The sequence below is a fragment of the Neopelma chrysocephalum genome, unplaced genomic scaffold (genome assembly GCF_003984885.1).
Source record: "Neopelma chrysocephalum unplaced genomic scaffold, ASM398488v2 Primary Assembly neopelma1_74, whole genome shotgun sequence".
Lineage (NCBI taxonomy): Eukaryota > Metazoa > Chordata > Aves > Passeriformes > Pipridae > Neopelma > Neopelma chrysocephalum.
Genome location: NW_020897735.1, coordinates 7,914,615 through 7,932,070, shown reverse-complemented (window position 1 = coordinate 7,932,070; position 17,456 = coordinate 7,914,615). Strand labels below are relative to the sequence as shown.

General features: G+C 46.3%; 2 protein-coding genes across 2 annotated transcripts in view; one reads left to right on the top strand and one right to left on the bottom strand.

The window, feature by feature from the left end:
- CCDC187 (coiled-coil domain containing 187) overlaps positions 1 to 6,563 on the bottom strand; it is a 30,556-nt gene extending 23,993 nt beyond the window's left edge. Inside the window, exons 1-4 of the mRNA XM_027687933.1 lie at positions 6,495 to 6,563; positions 5,353 to 5,422; positions 4,309 to 4,904; positions 2,369 to 2,467 (exon numbers count right to left, since the gene is read on the bottom strand). Of these exons, the coding sequence (XP_027543734.1) occupies positions 2,369 to 2,467; positions 4,309 to 4,822 (613 nt within the window). The 5' untranslated portion in view covers positions 4,823 to 4,904; positions 5,353 to 5,422; positions 6,495 to 6,563. The remainder of the gene's footprint in view (positions 1 to 2,368; positions 2,468 to 4,308; positions 4,905 to 5,352; positions 5,423 to 6,494) is intronic.
- Positions 1 to 17,456, top strand: part of GPSM1 (G protein signaling modulator 1) — a 110,116-nt gene that overhangs the window by 16,566 nt on the left and 76,094 nt on the right. The gene's annotated exons all lie outside the window — the stretch shown is intronic.

Genomic DNA, 17,456 nt, shown 5'->3' with positions numbered 1-17,456 from the left:
ACGAGGCACAAACAAATTGCTGCTGCCTAATAGGTGGTGTCACATAATAGACAACATTTATCACTGTTTTACTTCATAATTTCGGGTTGCATTCACAGCATGCCAATACTTGCACAATTATGTATTTATTGCAAACACTTCTCCAGCACAAGGTGACTAAACAGGTACTTAGTTGGGTTTTGCATGGAAATCCTCCCCTACCCCCCCTAAATTCTCTCCCAATTAAAATATTCAAGCTATTTTTTTTCCTAGGAAAGATTTTACTCTTAAATCAGTTCAAAGATGTGTTTCAGTGCTCTGAGTGAGGCTTTTCCAGCTTCTCTTCAGTAACTTGTCTGTGTGCTGTGGCAGCATCTCTGAGTCAGGGAACCTGTTGGACATGAAGAACTTCCAGAGAATGACTGGTCAGTGGGATTGCCCTGAGATTCCCCTTTGGGAATAGCTGCAAGGCAACATCTCCTCTGTACCATGGCCACTGATGGAGTCAGAGCCATTTACTTTTATTTTTTAACTTGCAGCAGCCTCTGAAGTGTCTGGAGGCTCATCTGGATTGTGGGTTTAGGTCGTGTCACAAGGGGAATGATGTTTTTCAGACAAGGAAGAGCTTCACTCTCTGTGGGGCTGAAGTCACTTCCTACAATCCCATGGAATTCCTTGGGAAGCTTTCAGAGTATGAAGCACTAGATCTGTGCAGTTTGGTGTGTGACAGCAGCAACATGGATGGAATTGTCAGAGCCTGTTGGGCTCAGGAGGGCTGGGATCCATCCGTGTCTTTGAGGAAACACTTGATGGATCACTTTGTTTCCCAGTTTAGCAGTACTCAAAATTAAGGATGCACTTATTTTGTACACTCAGTTTCTCTGAACACACCAAACCAATATGTAGACCTAACAATCTTTGCTTCACCATGATGTTTGATTTCAACTAAATCTCTTTTTTATCTGCACAGTGTTCATTAACTACAGAAACTATGATGCTAAAGTTCAAGAGCAGCTGCATTTCTGATGAGAACAGTTGATAGAAGAAAATCTTTCGATTTAAATATTCTCCTGGGTGTTTTTTTCCCCCCCACCTATGAACAGATGAATATTTTATAGCCGTTGTGACTTAATTTTTTGTTAACTACAGCAAATTTATAATTCATCAAATTCCTGAGTACTCTGGCTCTGACCCCTGCCCCTCATTCATCTCTTTGTAGCCCTGCCTTGGCTCCTTCCCTGACAGAAACTAATAGCCAATAAAGACACCATGACACTGGCAGTTACAATGATGAATGCTTCACGTGGCATGGTCTTATTATGACCCACTCTCAGAGGAAGATCAAGCCATTTTTCAAACAATCCATTAAAACAAAAAAAAAAAAAAAGGAGGGAGAAGGAAATTATTACATATTTCATGCATTTTAAATCATACTTAGGTAGTAGAGCACAGGATGTAACTATGCTCATAATTCCATCTGCTTGGCTTTTTTTCTTCCACACAAGTTACTTCCCTGGTACCTTGGCTGGTGTGAAGTACAACCCACAGCACTTCCACTCTCTGCCTTGTTCCCCACAAAATCTGAATGCAACCACTTTTATGCAAAGCAATAACCTTCAGTGGGTAAAATGACAGCAGGCACTCAAATCTGCCCTCAGACCTCTCAAATAAAACTGAGAACTATCAACTGAGTCCCGCTGTTGACTTTGTAGTTAGTTCTGGACTATTCATCTGACTTTTCACTACCTTGTTTGGCAGGACCTCCCTGCCTTTGGTGCCACTCAATTCATTAGGTACCACAGAACTGAGCAGGTGACAGACAGCTCTTCCCACTGAGGAAGGGGACTTATTTTTCACTTCTGATGATTTTTAATCCTGGCAGGTCTGGGATTCAACTGCTGCAGGCAGTGGTGTGACAGATTGTCACAGGTACCACAGGCTGGGTTTTGGGTGATGCCCATGGGCACAGAGGATGCTTGTGGCAAATTCTGCCCATGGAGTGCCTGGGGGTTGTGTGTAGAAGGGACTTGCCAAACTGTACCCAAAAGTCCAGTGACAGAAGGTGGGATTGGGTGGCCAGTCTGACACCTCATTTTGGGGGCCTCAGCATGATTCATCTGCAGCAAACCCAGAAATTCAGCCTTTTCACCTTGTGCTGCCAAGAGTCATCTTCTGCCTCCTGGAATGAATGATGGTTTGTGTCTGTCCCTTCACTGGTTTTCTTTGGTACCTGCTCAGTATAACCTGCTGGGTCCTTGGCTGTGGATCCCAGGATTTGCTGTTATTTAACAACCAACAGTAAATTTTGGCAGGTGAGTTTCCAGATGCCACCAACTTCCAGTAGTTTTGTCCATCAGACCATCTAAATTCTCATGATTTTCATCCTTACCTTTCCCTACTTTTGCTCTCTCCAGAACAGAGGATTTGGGTGGAGGCTGCCTCTGGCTTTGTGTTTGGATCCTCTGTGCTGAGCTTCTCTCTCTTTGGTCTTTAATCAGAAGGGGGAAATAAGACACAGAAAAGAATTAGTGTGCAGCTAAAATCAAACTTCAGACGTGACTGCTGAACCCAACAAACCAATCCCAGTCCCATTCCCTTGGAATGCAAAAGCAAGGAGTCTTTTTAATGAAACTGGTCACCAAACAAGCAGGACTTTTGGGGTTTTTTGTGGTACAGATGTCCCAGCAAAGCAAGCATTGGCCTGGATCCATCCCTGAGGTTTTATCCATGACTCTGTCTATCCATACAGCATGGCCCTGACCTAACTGGTACATCCAGTGGGTGCAATGGGACCTCTTCCCTTTGGTACCTCTGGAGATCCAGACTAACAAAGCAAGCACTGGATGCTTGGGGCAAGTTGCCTCTAACAAACTGTGATGTTACCTCATTGCTAACCTGGGGTATTGGGTGCTTTTATATAGCCCCTTCCTTGTCCAGGGATGATTAATCCCTTTCTACCTGGTCTTTTGTGCCCTTCATCAGGCAAGGAGAGAGCAGACCTCGGGTTCAGAGCACTGAAACCAAGACAAACAGGGTGTTGAGAACCATTAGTCTCCCAGGAGCTGTGCAGATGCTGGTACCCAGCAGCACTGAGCTCGTGGATGTGTGAAAGGCTGAAGTGGCTCCCTGGGCTGGACTGCAGGTGTCTGACACAGGGATTATCTGGCCAAGCAGCTGTGACACACTTTTTTCAGTGGTAGAGTACAGGGAGACAAACTGAACTAGATGCATCAGAACTGAGTGCCTGGAGCTGTTAATCCTCAGCCTCACGGGCTGCCTCTGTTCTGCAAGTTGAATGGTTTGTCTGGCAGTTCCCTGACTTGGTTACATAAAATGATCTGGGTTTAAAAACAAAACTAGCCTTCCCTTGGGATGTTCAAAAGAGGCTCAGCCCGGATTGTGGCTTTGGCTTCTGGGTATTAGGAGGGGTAACACGACAGAAAGCACTGCCTGATGCAGCTGGAAAGGGGAGGTGGCAGCAGGGATGTCTGGCTCCCACAGACCCCAGGGGAGCACCAAAACACACCTCCAAACATCACTGTAAAAGGTGACAGGGAGCAAATCCAAGGGAAATGCCTGTGGAAGCTGGTGGTGTGCGACAGGGATGCCAGCGCCCAATGAATTAACACTAATGCTATTACAGCAATAAGATTTATTATGTGCAGCTTTTCAGCTCCTCTTCTCTAGTCCCATATTCCCTCAGTAATCCCCCTTGGCTCAGGAGGTTGCTGGGCTCTCCCCAGGCAGGCCTTGCTCCCAACTCCATGCCTTGCTCCCAGCAATCTGAGATCTTAAACCACACTAAACTAAGGTGACAGCTGTGCATGGATGGTTCTTCAGCCCCAAATTTAGCAGCAGAGCAGGATAAGGACAGTCTAATAATATTTGCTTCACAGTAGTTCCATTGAATGAACTGTCAAATCCCCTGTAATGCCTCTGAACTGCACAATTCCTGCTTTAAATACCTGTGATGCCTCTGCACTACTGTACTGCTGTGTCCCATTTCTTTCTTTACATGTGGCAAAAGGATGTGGGAGGAAAGGGGAGAAAACAGATTTGCAGCAAATTCTTTACTAATCTGTGGAAAGAAATTAATGAATATGTGCACGCTGGGGGAAGCAAATCCAGTGGAGAAGTGACCTCAGGAGGGAGCAGGGTGGGATGGACAGCCCAGGGAAGTTTGGAGCTGCAGAAGTAAATGGATTTATCACAAGAACATGGGTGATGCCCAACATGGACCAAAGGTGGGGTGGAAGCTGTGTGGGAAGTTATTCGGCTGGGTAATGCACAGTTCCAGCCTTTCTCCATGGATTCCAGACTATTACTGACCTCTGTAAGCTGGAGCAGCAGGAGCAGAGCCCACTCTGCACACCTTTCTCTTCAGAGCTCTGTTTGGCAGTGGCTCTTTAGCAGAAATCAAGGGCTTTTCCTCCCAAGGTGCTGCTTGCTGCCTTTGCTTCTGCTCCTGAATCCTCTTCTTGAGTTGCTCCAACTTATTTTGGGGTGATTTTTGCCACAGCTCTTCCAGCTTCTGCTCACTGGCCTTGCTGGCTGGTGAAAGGTGGTCCATGGGAATGTTGCTCCAGCTGCCCCACGGGCCAGCTGAGAATGACCTGCTCCCTGCAGGGGAGTGAGGTGGGGGATGCAGGGAGCAGGGAGGTCTTTCCTGCTGTACTGTGTGACCTCTTGAATCTTCCTGATCCCCAAAATCATCCCTTCTTGGTCTGCACAGGCTCTTTGCAGGAGCCCATGTCCCAGCCGTGCCTTCGCCATCCACAGCCCAGTTCCTGGAAGGGCTGGAAGGTGCTGAGTGTGAGGCTTCCCTGAGGGACAGAGGGATCATTCTGGAAGGGGCAGAGATCACAGCAGGGCTCTCAGGCAAACAGGTTTGTGAGCAGGCAGAGAGAACAGCAGAGCTTCCCTTTCTTAGGAAAAAGAAAACCAAGAGTGAACACGTGGGATGTGTTATTAAATTGGTCAGTACACTGACATGAATGACTGCTGAGTTTCCACAACATGCTCTGATGGTGATCTCAGTGTCTCCACAGGATCAGCATTTTGCCAGTTACCAGAAATTTGGCAAACAAAGATAATCTTAGGAAAGTAAAACGCAAACCATGGTCTGATAAGAGTAATTATGAGCATGAGCAGACAAACACAGACAGCTGATGTCAGGGGTTGCCTTCCTCCAGTGCCTTGTTGTCAGCATTTCTGAGGGTGAAATTGGTGACTTTTTGTTTTTGTTTTTTTTTTCTAATAAACAATAATGTGCTAAACTTTTTCTGAAGTCCTGCATCCCAGAATTTTAAATCCCTTTATGTTTGGCTTCATCTCTTCATCCCCCAAGTGCTGTACATTCAGGTATTTGTTTACCTGTGAGCTGGAGGATTCTCATTGCTCTTTTTCTCACTCAGAGCTGTCTCATCTTTGTTCCTCTCGCCATCTACAGCACAGCAAAACCATGTCAATGACAGAAATGCTCCTTAACCATTCAATTCAAACAGCTCCTTTCACTGGGGACTATTCCCCCACCAAACCTGGCCCTTTGGACACCTGGGTAACATTTCATTCCTGCTTGGGAAAGAGCCTGCCAGAATTGCAGTTCTGGGATGGAAAGGTGAGAGTTTGGTGTAAAAATCTCTGTGTGGGCTCTGTCTGTGCCACCCAGGGCAGAGGGAGGATTTGTCACCAGCTTGCACAGAAACCTGTGCTGCCTTTAGCCCCCTGTGTGCCAGGTTCCTGAATCCCACAGGATTGGGTGTTAAAGTGTCCTCCACCAGGTCACATCTCACCCCTGTCATTTAAACCCAGTGCCAAACATCTTTCCCTCCCCTGTTCAAATGGTTTGGGAAGAAGAACAAAGGTTCCCAAGCAAAACCACAAGCTCCAGCAAGAGATCAACTCACACCTCTTGCTATCCTTGTTACCAAGAGCAGGATCCAGGCAGGGATGGCACAAACCTCTACTGCTTAGGAGGAAATAACAGCTATAAATATTGAAGGATGGCAGATGAAAATCTTCCCAAAAACAAATATCCAGCAGATACAAAAATAATAAGTGAAGTCTGTTCTTGTCGTCTTCTGGAATTTGGTTGGATTTCCTGCTTTTTGCCTTCTCCCACTTTATCTTTTAGAAATGATTTTAAACACAATTGTGTATTTCCTTTCCTTCTCCCCCTTTATCTTTTAGAAATTATTTTAAACACAATTGTGTATTTCCTTCTAGAGTTACCAAACAAAATGCTGCATTTGCATCCCTTCAGTTATCTCTGGGGAAAACACCTCAGAGGAGAAGCAAAAGGAGCTTTTACTGTGCTGCAGCTTTTGCCCCAGCTCTCTTCAGCAAGGTGTGACTCCGTGTGCCTTGTGATATTTTGCTGGGGACATCACAGAAAGCTGATAAAAACAGACACTTCCCTCAATAAAGAGGGTTTTTCACTGTCTCCTGTTGTCTTCCCTTCCCTCCAGCACCAAAGCAGTCCCATCTCAGCAGTTTCCCAGTAACTCAGAACTCACCAAAGCTCTTTTCGTGCCAAAGCTTTCTTCTGGCTGCCTGAGATTTGGCACCACTCCATGTTTGATGATAAAATTTGTTTTCAATCCTTTGTAGCTGTGAAAAGGCAGATTTTTCTTTTGAAGGGTGACATATGTTTGGGTATTTTTTTTCCCCTGGTAGCTTTTTTGCTGGCACACACTGCTTCTCTGATTAATTTTGCAGCTCCTAGTTACTGGGTAAATACTGGCATGTCTGAGCATGTTCCATGTGGCATTTCCTACAGTTGGAAAGAATGCAGTTGACTGGGAAGATAAGAGATGAAATCACCTCTCTTTTTATTTACACTTTGCATGGATTTGGGCTGCAGATTTTTACTGATGTTTTTAAAAACAGCCTAAGCTGGAGGCAAACCCAGCCAAGAGCAACTCCAACAGTGGGATCCTGGTGTCAGGCCTTTGCTGTGCAAGCAACACCCCATGAATTTGGATAATATTCTGATTTATCCAAGCAATACCAGTTCTGATGTGCCTGATATCAACACTATCATGTTCCCCTATTAAGAGGATGATAAAATAGGAAGAATTAAGAAGTTGTCCCAGCTCAGTGAGTGTCAGCTATAATATAGTGACACTATTAGTCTGCTCAGGGCTTCAAACACAAGCAAGGCCAAGCTTTGTCTATTCTTATAATTAATTTTGTGAAGAGTGTTGTGAAATTGGGTAAGATTCCTTGCTTTTCCCTTTATCCTCTTTTTGTTATTTATTAATGTATTATTATTAATATTTAGCAAATGATTAAAGAGGTGATATGTTCATTGGAAAAGAACAACCCAAACAGCATGTTTACATGTTTCAGTGACAATATATCCATGGAATTAAACTCTGTGGAGGTGATGCTCAGGTAGCTGAGAGAAAGTGATAAAGGAATGTGACAGCAAGTGTTCCTTGATCCACCTACCACTGCTTTGGCCTCCTGGAGACTCTTCCAAGCCAAGGCCACGTCTGGGAGTCAAGAGATGAAAAATATGTTTTAGCATCTTCACTATAAAATGTTCAAGCCAGGACAGAGCACAGAGCTGGTGGCTGAAACACAGAACTGCTCCTGAAAAACAGTCTCTGGGCTGCTTTTGTATTTCAGTGTGTGTTTAGTTCTGTCAGAACTCATGATCTCTGGGCTATGGTAGTGCTTATTCAGCAAAATCCTCGCTGATATTGGCACATATTTAAGAAAGACTGAACTGAATTTCTCAATTCAGTCCTATTTGTAGTGGTTACTTACAAAAACCATCCCACTCAGGATTCATTGTGAGAGCAAGAACGGCCCATGTCTTTTTAGGGAAAAAAACCCAAAGTGACACATCAGGTGCAAAGAAGCTCCTGGAGTGAATTTATTGAATACACTGAGCTGTGATGATTTTAGGCTGAGGAAGATTCACAGAGCAGATTCCTGTTAAAAAACAGCATGAAAGTGAGAGCTTTGGTGTTGCTGTGAGAGCTCTGAGCAGTTACAAAACTGCCCAGCACTCTCCAAACTTCAAAATATTTGCTCCACTGTGCCTGAAGTCATGCAATCCAGACTAAACTAAGCACTCAAGTCTTTCCATAGGTGATAAATCTTTGGTTTAAAATGAAGTTACCCAAGTCTCTGCTAAGACTCTGCAGAGGAAAATGGAAGCTCATTGCCCACATACCAGCTAGAGGATCCATTTCTCCAAATGCAAAGATGGTATCCATCTTTCAGCTCTCCTTACTTGATATCCAAGGTCTGAAACAGCCATGCAAAAGGACCAGTCATTGTTGCCCTTTGAGAACAGCCTAGGTAATATGGATGTCCATATATATAGATATATATATAAATTTTCTCATCTGTAATTGCTGACTGTCCATAAAGACCCTCAGCATTTACATTTCTGTGGTGCTTGCAAATGTGACCTGTTATTATTAACTTTCTCAGCCTTGTGAAGGAGTCTGAGGAGAGACAGAACTGGGAAATGTCCTGCTCTGGGTCAGTGCCCCTTGCAGAGCTGCCCTGGGAGCTCAGGAGTCACCTGAGGCAGGGACTGTGTGGTCAGAGAGCCAGGAAAATCAGCTCCCTCCTGTGTCCCCCTGTTACAGCCAGTTCAACACTTACCTTGTGAAACCTCAGCCATGCATGGAACAGAATCTCCACCTGAGAGTTGTGGAAAAGCACTTTAGAGATGATCTGCAGCCTTCCTACAGTGGCCAAGCCCAGCAGCCACTTCCAAAGGGAGGTGTGAGGAAGATCTCAGCACTGAACATCCCATGTGCTGCTCCTTCCCCGGGCTGAGCCATCCACGGGCACCAGCTCCCTGGTGCCAGCTGGGAACGCAGGAGAGACACTCCAGGTCAGTCCCTGCCCTTCCCACGAGTCCTGGGAGGAGTGAGAGGACATCCAAAGGAATCCCACCAGCCCAGAGGAATCCCCTCAACCATTTGGCCACACCTTTGTTTGAGCCTCTCTGTGCAGGGCAACAGTGGCCACAGCACAGGGAGAGGCTGCTGGGAGCCAGGGAGAAAACAAACAGCAACAAGAGGAGCCCGAGTGCTGATCTCAGCTTGCAAACACGTGGCAAGATGCCAAGAGATTTCTTGACAAGCCCTTGTGTCCTTTCCAGGGCGTTTGGGGCATCCTGGCAATGCCAGGGCTGGATGGCTACAGGAGAGGGCAGAGGGAATAGCTCTGCAGTTCTGGGATGCCAGAGCAGGGGGAGAAACCAGAGAGAGCCACCTGAGCCCTCAGCCCAGGGCATCTTTCCTCATTGCTGAGCAGCTCTTGCCATTCCAGGGCATCTCTGCTCACACCTTCCTCTGTGGGCTCACCCAGCCTTTCATCCTGCTCTCTGCAGGGAGATTCAGTCACACCTGAATCCCTGGTCTCCAGGGGCTTAATTTTTGGTTTTTACTTAGGGAAAAATGAAAACTAAAGAAAAAAAAAGGTTTCTGATCTTTGTGATTACAAAGAAAAGCTTGAGAATATAATATAAAGGTATATTAAAGTCTCATCCCTTTCTGGGGTGTCACTTCTTTAAGTGTCACGATTTGTAAGCGTGTTTGAAATTCGAGGGTAACTATTCTGGTTCTCCAGATCCTGCTGTTCCTACACCCCCTTTTTGGATCACGCAGAGGGAACAGTTTCATCAGTCAACAGCAGAGGGCAAACGCAGCTCATAGACTGGAGACACAGCGCTCAGAGCTGGGAGGCTCCAAGTCCCAGTTTCTGCCAGGACAACCCGGGAGAACGGCAGGTGCCACCTTGGACGAAGACAGCCTGGAACGGGAAGCAGCAGAAAACCTCTCACTGCAGCAGTGGTTCACTTTTCTTTCCGTTTTCATGCTTTTCACGGAGCACCTTTCTGATGGGCTTCAGTGGGCTGTGACATCCTGGACTGAGCCTGCCAGTGCATTTCCTAAACCCTTCCAAAATTATGGCTGAGCATCCCTCAATGCACATCTCAGATGGTGGGTTTGCCTGCTGTTTGCTGCCCTTTTGGAGATGTGGTTTCTGCTGCTCTTTGCCCCACAGTCACTCACAGCTAATTCCTGGATCTGTGGTTACAACCAAAAGTACTACAATCAACAAACAATCAGAGCAGGCTGGTCATTCAGTGCTGCTTCTCTTCCTTGTTTGGATGGTCCCGAGACATTGGCTTCCCCTGGAATTTTTCCATTTGTGAATTTTAAATTTGCTTCCCACAAATGTCTCATCTTGTCATCCTCTCATCTCACAGGCTGAAGTTCTGCAGGTCCCAAGGCTACCCTTGCCTTTGGCTCAGATATTCATGGAAGGCATTTGAACACAAGAAAGACAAACAGATAGGGATAAAACACATTTCTTCTTCCCCCACAGCTGTGGCCATCACTTACTGCTGTTGTGGGTTGGATTCCAGTGAGTACCCTGGGAAGAGGCTCTGTATGCTCTTCTCCCACCCCACTGCAGAGCAGAGGAATCTGTGTGTTCTGTTCCGTCAGCATCTTGGCTTATACTGAATCTGGCTCTTTTTTCTGGTTTATATCCTCAATTATTTGTTCATTTTTTATAATTGTACAGATTAAGCAGCAATGTCAGTACTGTAAGTGCTCTTTCTTACTGGAGAGCACTCAGAGGGTGAGGCAAGACCCTGGCTCCACATCCTTTCATGCCCACGGATCCCTGTGGCCTCTGAAGTCCCCCTGAAGAAACAGACACTGATCTAATAAATGTCTCTGCAGCCTGTGCTCAGACATCCCCAGCACTTCAGCCTTCCAAGTCTAACCAAACCAGGAATTCCTGAGCTGCAGACGGAGTTGCAAAATTCCCCTTTCAAGCTGTTCCAAGCCAATGTTTCGGCCTGATTAGAGGTTTCAGTGCTGGGAATGCAGAGCTTGTCCAAGAGGGAACCACAGCTATTCCGTGGGCACAAGTGATAAGAGCCCTAATTGCAGTCTCAGGGTTCAGGGGCAGCCACTGTGCCAAGGGAACGGGTCCTCCAGGGAGGGGAGAGAACACAGTGTACAACCTCAGCAGTAGGAGGGAAAATCTGGTAAAATGAGAAGCTGCAACAGCCACCAGGAAAGCCCAGGGCTGGTCCCAGCCTGCTGGGCTGGTGGAGGAGCCAAGTGGAGCAGGAATGCCTGTGCTGTGACAGGCAGAGCTTCTCCAGTCCCTCGGTCACACTGGAGTCTATTTTGGCTCCTCATTTCCTCAGCAAGCTGTTGGAGCTCACAGGAGCCAGCAGAGTGACAGATTGCCAGCGTGTTATGCTGCACATCTTGGAGTGTTAGACCACAAATCTACTGAGAGATGAGGGGAAACCCATCATTGGGCCAAATCCCACTTGTGCAGAGTGTGAAACTCCCAAGTCAGGGAGCCAAGTGTGAGGCAAGGCAGAGAGGAGCAAATCCATTCGGATTTGTATTTTAGATCTGCATAAACAAAACAGGCCAGTATTGTACAGTTCTGTCCTGCTGACTCCACAGCTCCTGGCACATGGAACTAAGGCAGGATTAGGCCCCGTGTTTTCAATCTTGTGGTATTTATGAGGCATCAGCCCCCAAACTCTGAATTTCCCCTACAGAGATACTCAAACTACCACCTACTCAATTTAGCAACTTAGACAACGGGCTATCACACACTCAGGGAGGATTCACAAAAGCCATTTTAGGATATTGCAGAGTTTCTCATTTAGGAATCTATCAAGAGAGGTGCAGTGAACCCACCACAGGGGGTTATCCCATGGAGAGAACATTGTCCAGGTTGGAATTCCTGCTTTTTCCCAGCCAGCACATTCCACTGCTGTCCCACTTGCACACATGATGGTGCCTGGGACAAAAAGTGCCTGGCTCTGCCACATTGTGGCACTTGGAGCTCCAGTGTGGATTTCTGGTGTTCCTGAAGGCGAAGGCAAATGGATTTGGGCATCACTCAGCCCTGTGGGAGGCTGTTTGGGGTCTGGAGGTTTGTCTGACGTGGTTCAGGCTGCAGATTCACCTCCCAGAGGCTTCATGTTCTGCTGCTGTGCCCTGTCACTGCTTAGGAAATACTTCACCCAACAACCCAGAAGGCCCAGCAAAATTCAGGAAGTGCAGATGAGCGTGAACCCAAACCAGAAATTCCTCCTAAGTTGCTGTGTTTTGAAATTTTTGCACCCACCAGACCTGCCCCAAGGATCTTAAAAAACAATAATCCCCATCTCTGGCAGACACACTCCTTTATTCTCTTGCTGACTTGCTCCCTGTGCCTGGCTTTGTGGGAATATTGTGAATTCCCTTACTTTTGGGAAATATGTCCAGCTAAAAGGAAAGGAAATGGTACTTCTTTGTTGATTTTTTTTTACAGTGCCTGACTAAACAATTTCCATTGTAAACCATTTTCACAGCAATTCTCAGTCAGCAAACAATCGAAGCCCAAACCCAGACTTCGATTGCAAGCTGGATGTGACATGAATTTTGTAGTGGCAGCAGATAAAAACAGCAAGTGCACTGCTCTGAAGTCTGACAGCCAAGGGCCCAATCCCATTGAAATCTGTGACAATTTAGCTGAAGCTAAAAGGGACACTTAAAAAATCAGGATTTGGTTTGAACCTGCAAAGAGCTTAGGGTTGACCACAATACTTTGAAGTCAACCTTAATGGTTCTTATCATCTCTCAAATCAGCAGCATAAGACAGAGATAAATGAGCTGCCCCATTAGTGATGCCTTGTCAGAGTTCCTGAGATAAGACACAACTTTCTTCCTCCACAGGTAATGTTGTAAGAGGTCAGTACTCATGTAAAACACCCAGAGATACAGGAGAGAAATCTGACCCTGACTGCAGAATTTTTGCTGGTACCACTGATAGTATTTCCTCCTTTTTTTTCAGCCCTAGCAGATTAAATTCCTAATTCCTTCCTTCTTAGAAACCAGCAGATCCTTTTCCCATGGTCTGTGCTATACACTCACTTACTGAGTTGCACTGAGTGCTGCTCAGGGAACAGCTCAGATGCAGGTGGGACGTTGCCACGAGGCTGCCCTGAGCCTGGGGAGGGATTTGCTGCAACAGAGATGGGCTTCCTTTGCTTGGAATACAGCCAGAAACACGAGGGAATATTAAGCTTGCATTTTCCTACTGATGTCCTAAAATAACAGGAGTAATGTGTGTCAGGAAAGAACTAGACCTTCAGAATATCTGGGTGTTTTGCTGCCTGCCAAGCGACGTCTGGAAAAGGGCAAGTGTTCTCTTGATGTGCTAAAATACAGACCTGTCATCCAGTTATTGGGGGAAAGTGTGTTAAGATAGCAAATAGCTATCCATGGCCCATTTGGGTTTTATTCCTATCAATAGGAGGCTATGTGAATGGAATCTGAAGCGAAAAGGGGGGGGGGGCTGCCTGCACGGTGCAGTGGAATGTGGGAGAGCACAGGATTGCCATGGAAACCCGCTGTAGTAAATGGGGCTCTCCAGCTGCAGAGAGGATTTACAGTGCCAGGCTGGGACTGGGCAATTTAAATCGTCAATCTACAGGTAAAATGGCACATTTTCCTTCCACGTTGTCCCCGTGTGCTGTAAAGTGATGGAGGGTGGGTGGGTGGTGAGAATTACAGCACAGAGTTATGAGGTGTCTTAAAGCCTGACCTAAACCACACTGAAGCTGATGCAAAGATTCTTGTGGCTTTTGGTGGGGGCTGGACCAGGCACGTGTTCCCTGTGCCCCAAACCAGAGCAGCAGGCACAGGGATGCCCCATACCTGTGCCCAAGAAAATCAGAGGGAGGAGAAGCAGAGCCCATTCCCTGCTTGCACAACCTGCAGTTTGGAGACCCCCCAGCTCAGGAATGCTCCCAGTTTGTGCTTTTGGTTTGGAGCTGGGGAAGAGTCCACTTGGTAAAAGCCCCCAAACCAGCTTGTTACAGCTCTGAGACAAAGTGAGCCCCAAACAATGCTCTGCAACAACGGGTCAGACAGTGGGGAATGATTTACTGTTTGCAGATGCTCCACGTGCTGACATTCAAGCTCAGTGATCTGTGGAGTGGTATGAGACAGCAACAACATTATTTTTGCAGTGCTGCCTTCATCTCCATACATTCCCAGGTCCTGAGTGCTGGGGCCACAGAATCTCCTGGATCAGACATCACACACCTGTCTGATCCCACTCCCAGAGAAGGGCAGTGGGTAAATCTGACTCACATGGAACCACCACGGGGCCAGAGTGGTCTTAAGCTCCACTAAGTTTGACTACCTTGCCTTGTTGTCATATCTAGCAACAAACTTCAAAATCTCCTGACTAAATCATGGCTTAGTGTGACTGGATTTAAGTGTGGACTTTACTACAAACCTGGGTATATTTATAACATTAAATATAAGAAGGAAAATCCCTTTTGAGCTGGAGAATAGAGTCCTTGGCAGCAAAGTTAAAGCTCTGTACACTCTGTAAGGGTGTTTTATTGTGCTCCACAGCTTTTTCTTCAAATGTTACTTTGTTCTGCTTCAACCTTTCAACAAAGCATCAAACAGCTACCAAGAATAGCACGATTTAGCCTCTTCCTTCAACAAGAATTATATGTTCAAAATACAAATAGTCCAACCAAAATCTGGGAATTGGGTCCTCCTGTCCTACCTCTGCTGCTCCCTGTTTCAAGCCCTGCCCACACAGCAGATGCTGCCAGCCAGAATTCCACTTTCCTTTTGCATAAATTCGTCTCTGTAGTGCTCTCCTTGGACCTTCAGCTTTCAAATCCCTCCTGCCACCTTTCAGCTCTTTAAATCTGCTCAGCCATTTGCAGGCCATTAGTCTCAGGCCTTGATTCAGAGCCGATCTCAGTCCCAGATGGGACACAAATTCGGACAACAAGAGGTTACGAGAGCAGAGCAGCTTTATAAATCCCACTTACTAAGAACAGTCCCCGAGGTCGCTGACCCTCTGCTCATAAATTCACCTGGTTCCCCTTGATTATATTTGTTTCAGCACTAAATGCCACTGCCAAGCACTGCCAGTGAGGAGCAGCAGGTTAAGCCAACACAACAGGCCATCTCCTGCCTTGTCACGCTCCGTCAAGTCAGGTTGCCCTCAGATTTGCTGGAGTTTCATTGCTGCTCTCCCTTGGGATTCCAGGCAGCACAGTCATTTAACCCAAGATCATTTATGACTGACTGGAATTTGTTTGTCTGGGCTCTTCCCCCCCCCTCTCTTCAGATAATAATGTAAACCAGCAAAAATATTGCCTCATTATTGACAAAATTAATCTATATGGAGCTAAGTGCAAAGGAAAATAGATACCCACTGCATGCTCATCTCCAATGGAAAATAAACACAGCCTGTGTTGGGAGGCTCAATTCTCTGCTGATTTAAAGTGGTGCAGCCCTGTGCCTGCAAACAGAGCTCTCCCGGTTTATGTAAGCAGGGAAGCTGACCCAGAGGAATTTCTGTCTGCCTGCAGCAAAGGGTGGGCGTGTAGGGAAAGAGTAGATCCTGGGCACCTGGAAATGATGGTTTTTTAGGGACTGAGCCACTGGGACAAGGAATGCCAGCACTATGCAGGAATTTGGTAGGAAAATGTGGACTTTGGCTAATTTTGCTGTGTGGTAGAAGGATGGTAAGTTTGTAGAGACCGAGATAGAGGTGAGTGAAATGTGCTGTCCTGGGCACAGCCCGGCCTGGAAGGGTTCCCAGATGCCCCTTTTTTGTTACTATGACAACATAATTTAGCAGCTCTGGAGTGAAAGTCAAAAGCAGCAGCCAGGAGGTGGGAGCAAGGACACTGCCTTCACTCCCTCTGCTTTTCCAAGGGAAAGAGGGGATGGGGATTGTAGGCATAGACTAACACTGTGCTTTGCCACTCCCAAACCTCTCCCTCAGGACCAGGGCTCTGCTCTTTTCCAAGGGGCCACCGCAGCCTTCAGGCTGCAATCAGCAGAGGACACAAATGTTTGATCCCGATGGACAATTTGAGCAAACGTTCCCACTCATGGTGTCCCCGGGGGCGGTGCAGGTTGTTAATCACCCGCTGGGATCGATCCCACAGCCCGGGTTACACTGCAAACACCACTGGCAACATCAGCCACAACGCTGAGAACTGCCAGGCCAGGCAAAATACCAACCATCAGCAGATTAATCTGATCAACAGGTAAAACCAGAAGAGTGGTTTTGCAGATGACAGAGCAGGGTGTCTAATTAGAGATCTGACATAACACAGAGCAAACACTTGGTGAATGCTGCATCAGACCCCAACTTGTGTTGGAACTGCAGCATATTTAAACACCCTTCCTCCAGACACCAGCTAAGGCAGGCTGCTCTCCTAAGAAGTTAATTGTTGCACTGTTTAATTACCTGCACTTAAACATCACGTCTTATTTCCAGTCTGAATTTGCCTCGCTGCACGTTCAGGATGTGCCGCTTCCTCCCAGAACAAAACACTTTCTATTCCCAGAAATTTTCTTGTCTATAAAGTCAACCGTGACCTAAGATTAAGTCACACCTTAAAAATCTCTTAAGGAAGAGAAATCAATTCACCTGCCAGTTGTGCATCACTCCTGGAGCTGACATTTACAGTCTTTGCTGCAGTGGTGCTCTGAGGTGTCACATTTGGTTTGGCCTCTCACAGCCCCTTCTTTCAGCTCCTCTCACAGCTCCCTCCTTTCAACATGGGCAATTTTATGTCACTCTTGTCACCAGAACAGTAAATGCAGTGATGTTTGGCTGTGCTGGAATACACCCAAGGTATCCCACCCTCCCAAACAACCAATCCCACCTCTCCCATTAATTGTTACTGTTCTGAATTGCCTTTTTAAACACAAACTTTACCCCTGATGTCTTCATACTCATTCTCCAGATAACTGATAAAATGTGGATTGATGAAAGTGTTGGATAACACTGTACCAAGAGTAAATCCTTTTGGACACACAGAAATTCCTCCATCAGATAATTACTTTTAAATGCATGTTACTAATTTTTCCATCCATTTAAAATAAGCTACATAGACTTTTTTTTGAGTACTATTTTTAACAGAATGTCATGCAAGATTAAGTCAACTGCATTGCAGAAGTCTAAGTCTATTATGTCAGCAGAATTATCTTTATTAACTGAACTTAGAGGAAAGATTGCTTGTTTGATGAGAAGTTCTCTGGAGCAAGGGATTGACATTCCACAGCCCTTTTGACTGTGCCCCATATTAGCATGGCATTATATTTGGACTAAAGTCACTTTGGTCATCCCATTTACTTTTCCAAGATATTTCCTATAATCCCACAACGGTTTGAGTTGGAAGGGACCTTAAAGCTCATCTTGTTCCACCCCCTGCCATGGGCAGGGACACCTTCCACTATCCCAGGTTGCTCCAAGCCCCGTCCAACCTGGTCTTGGGCACTTCCAGGGATGGGGCAGCCACAGCTTCTCTGGGCAACCTGTGCCAGGGCCTCCCCACCCTCCCAGGGAAGGATCTCTTTGGGCCTTTGAAACTTTCCTTGTGTTCTGTTATTTGCTCAAAAATCAGCATTAATGGTACAGAGAGT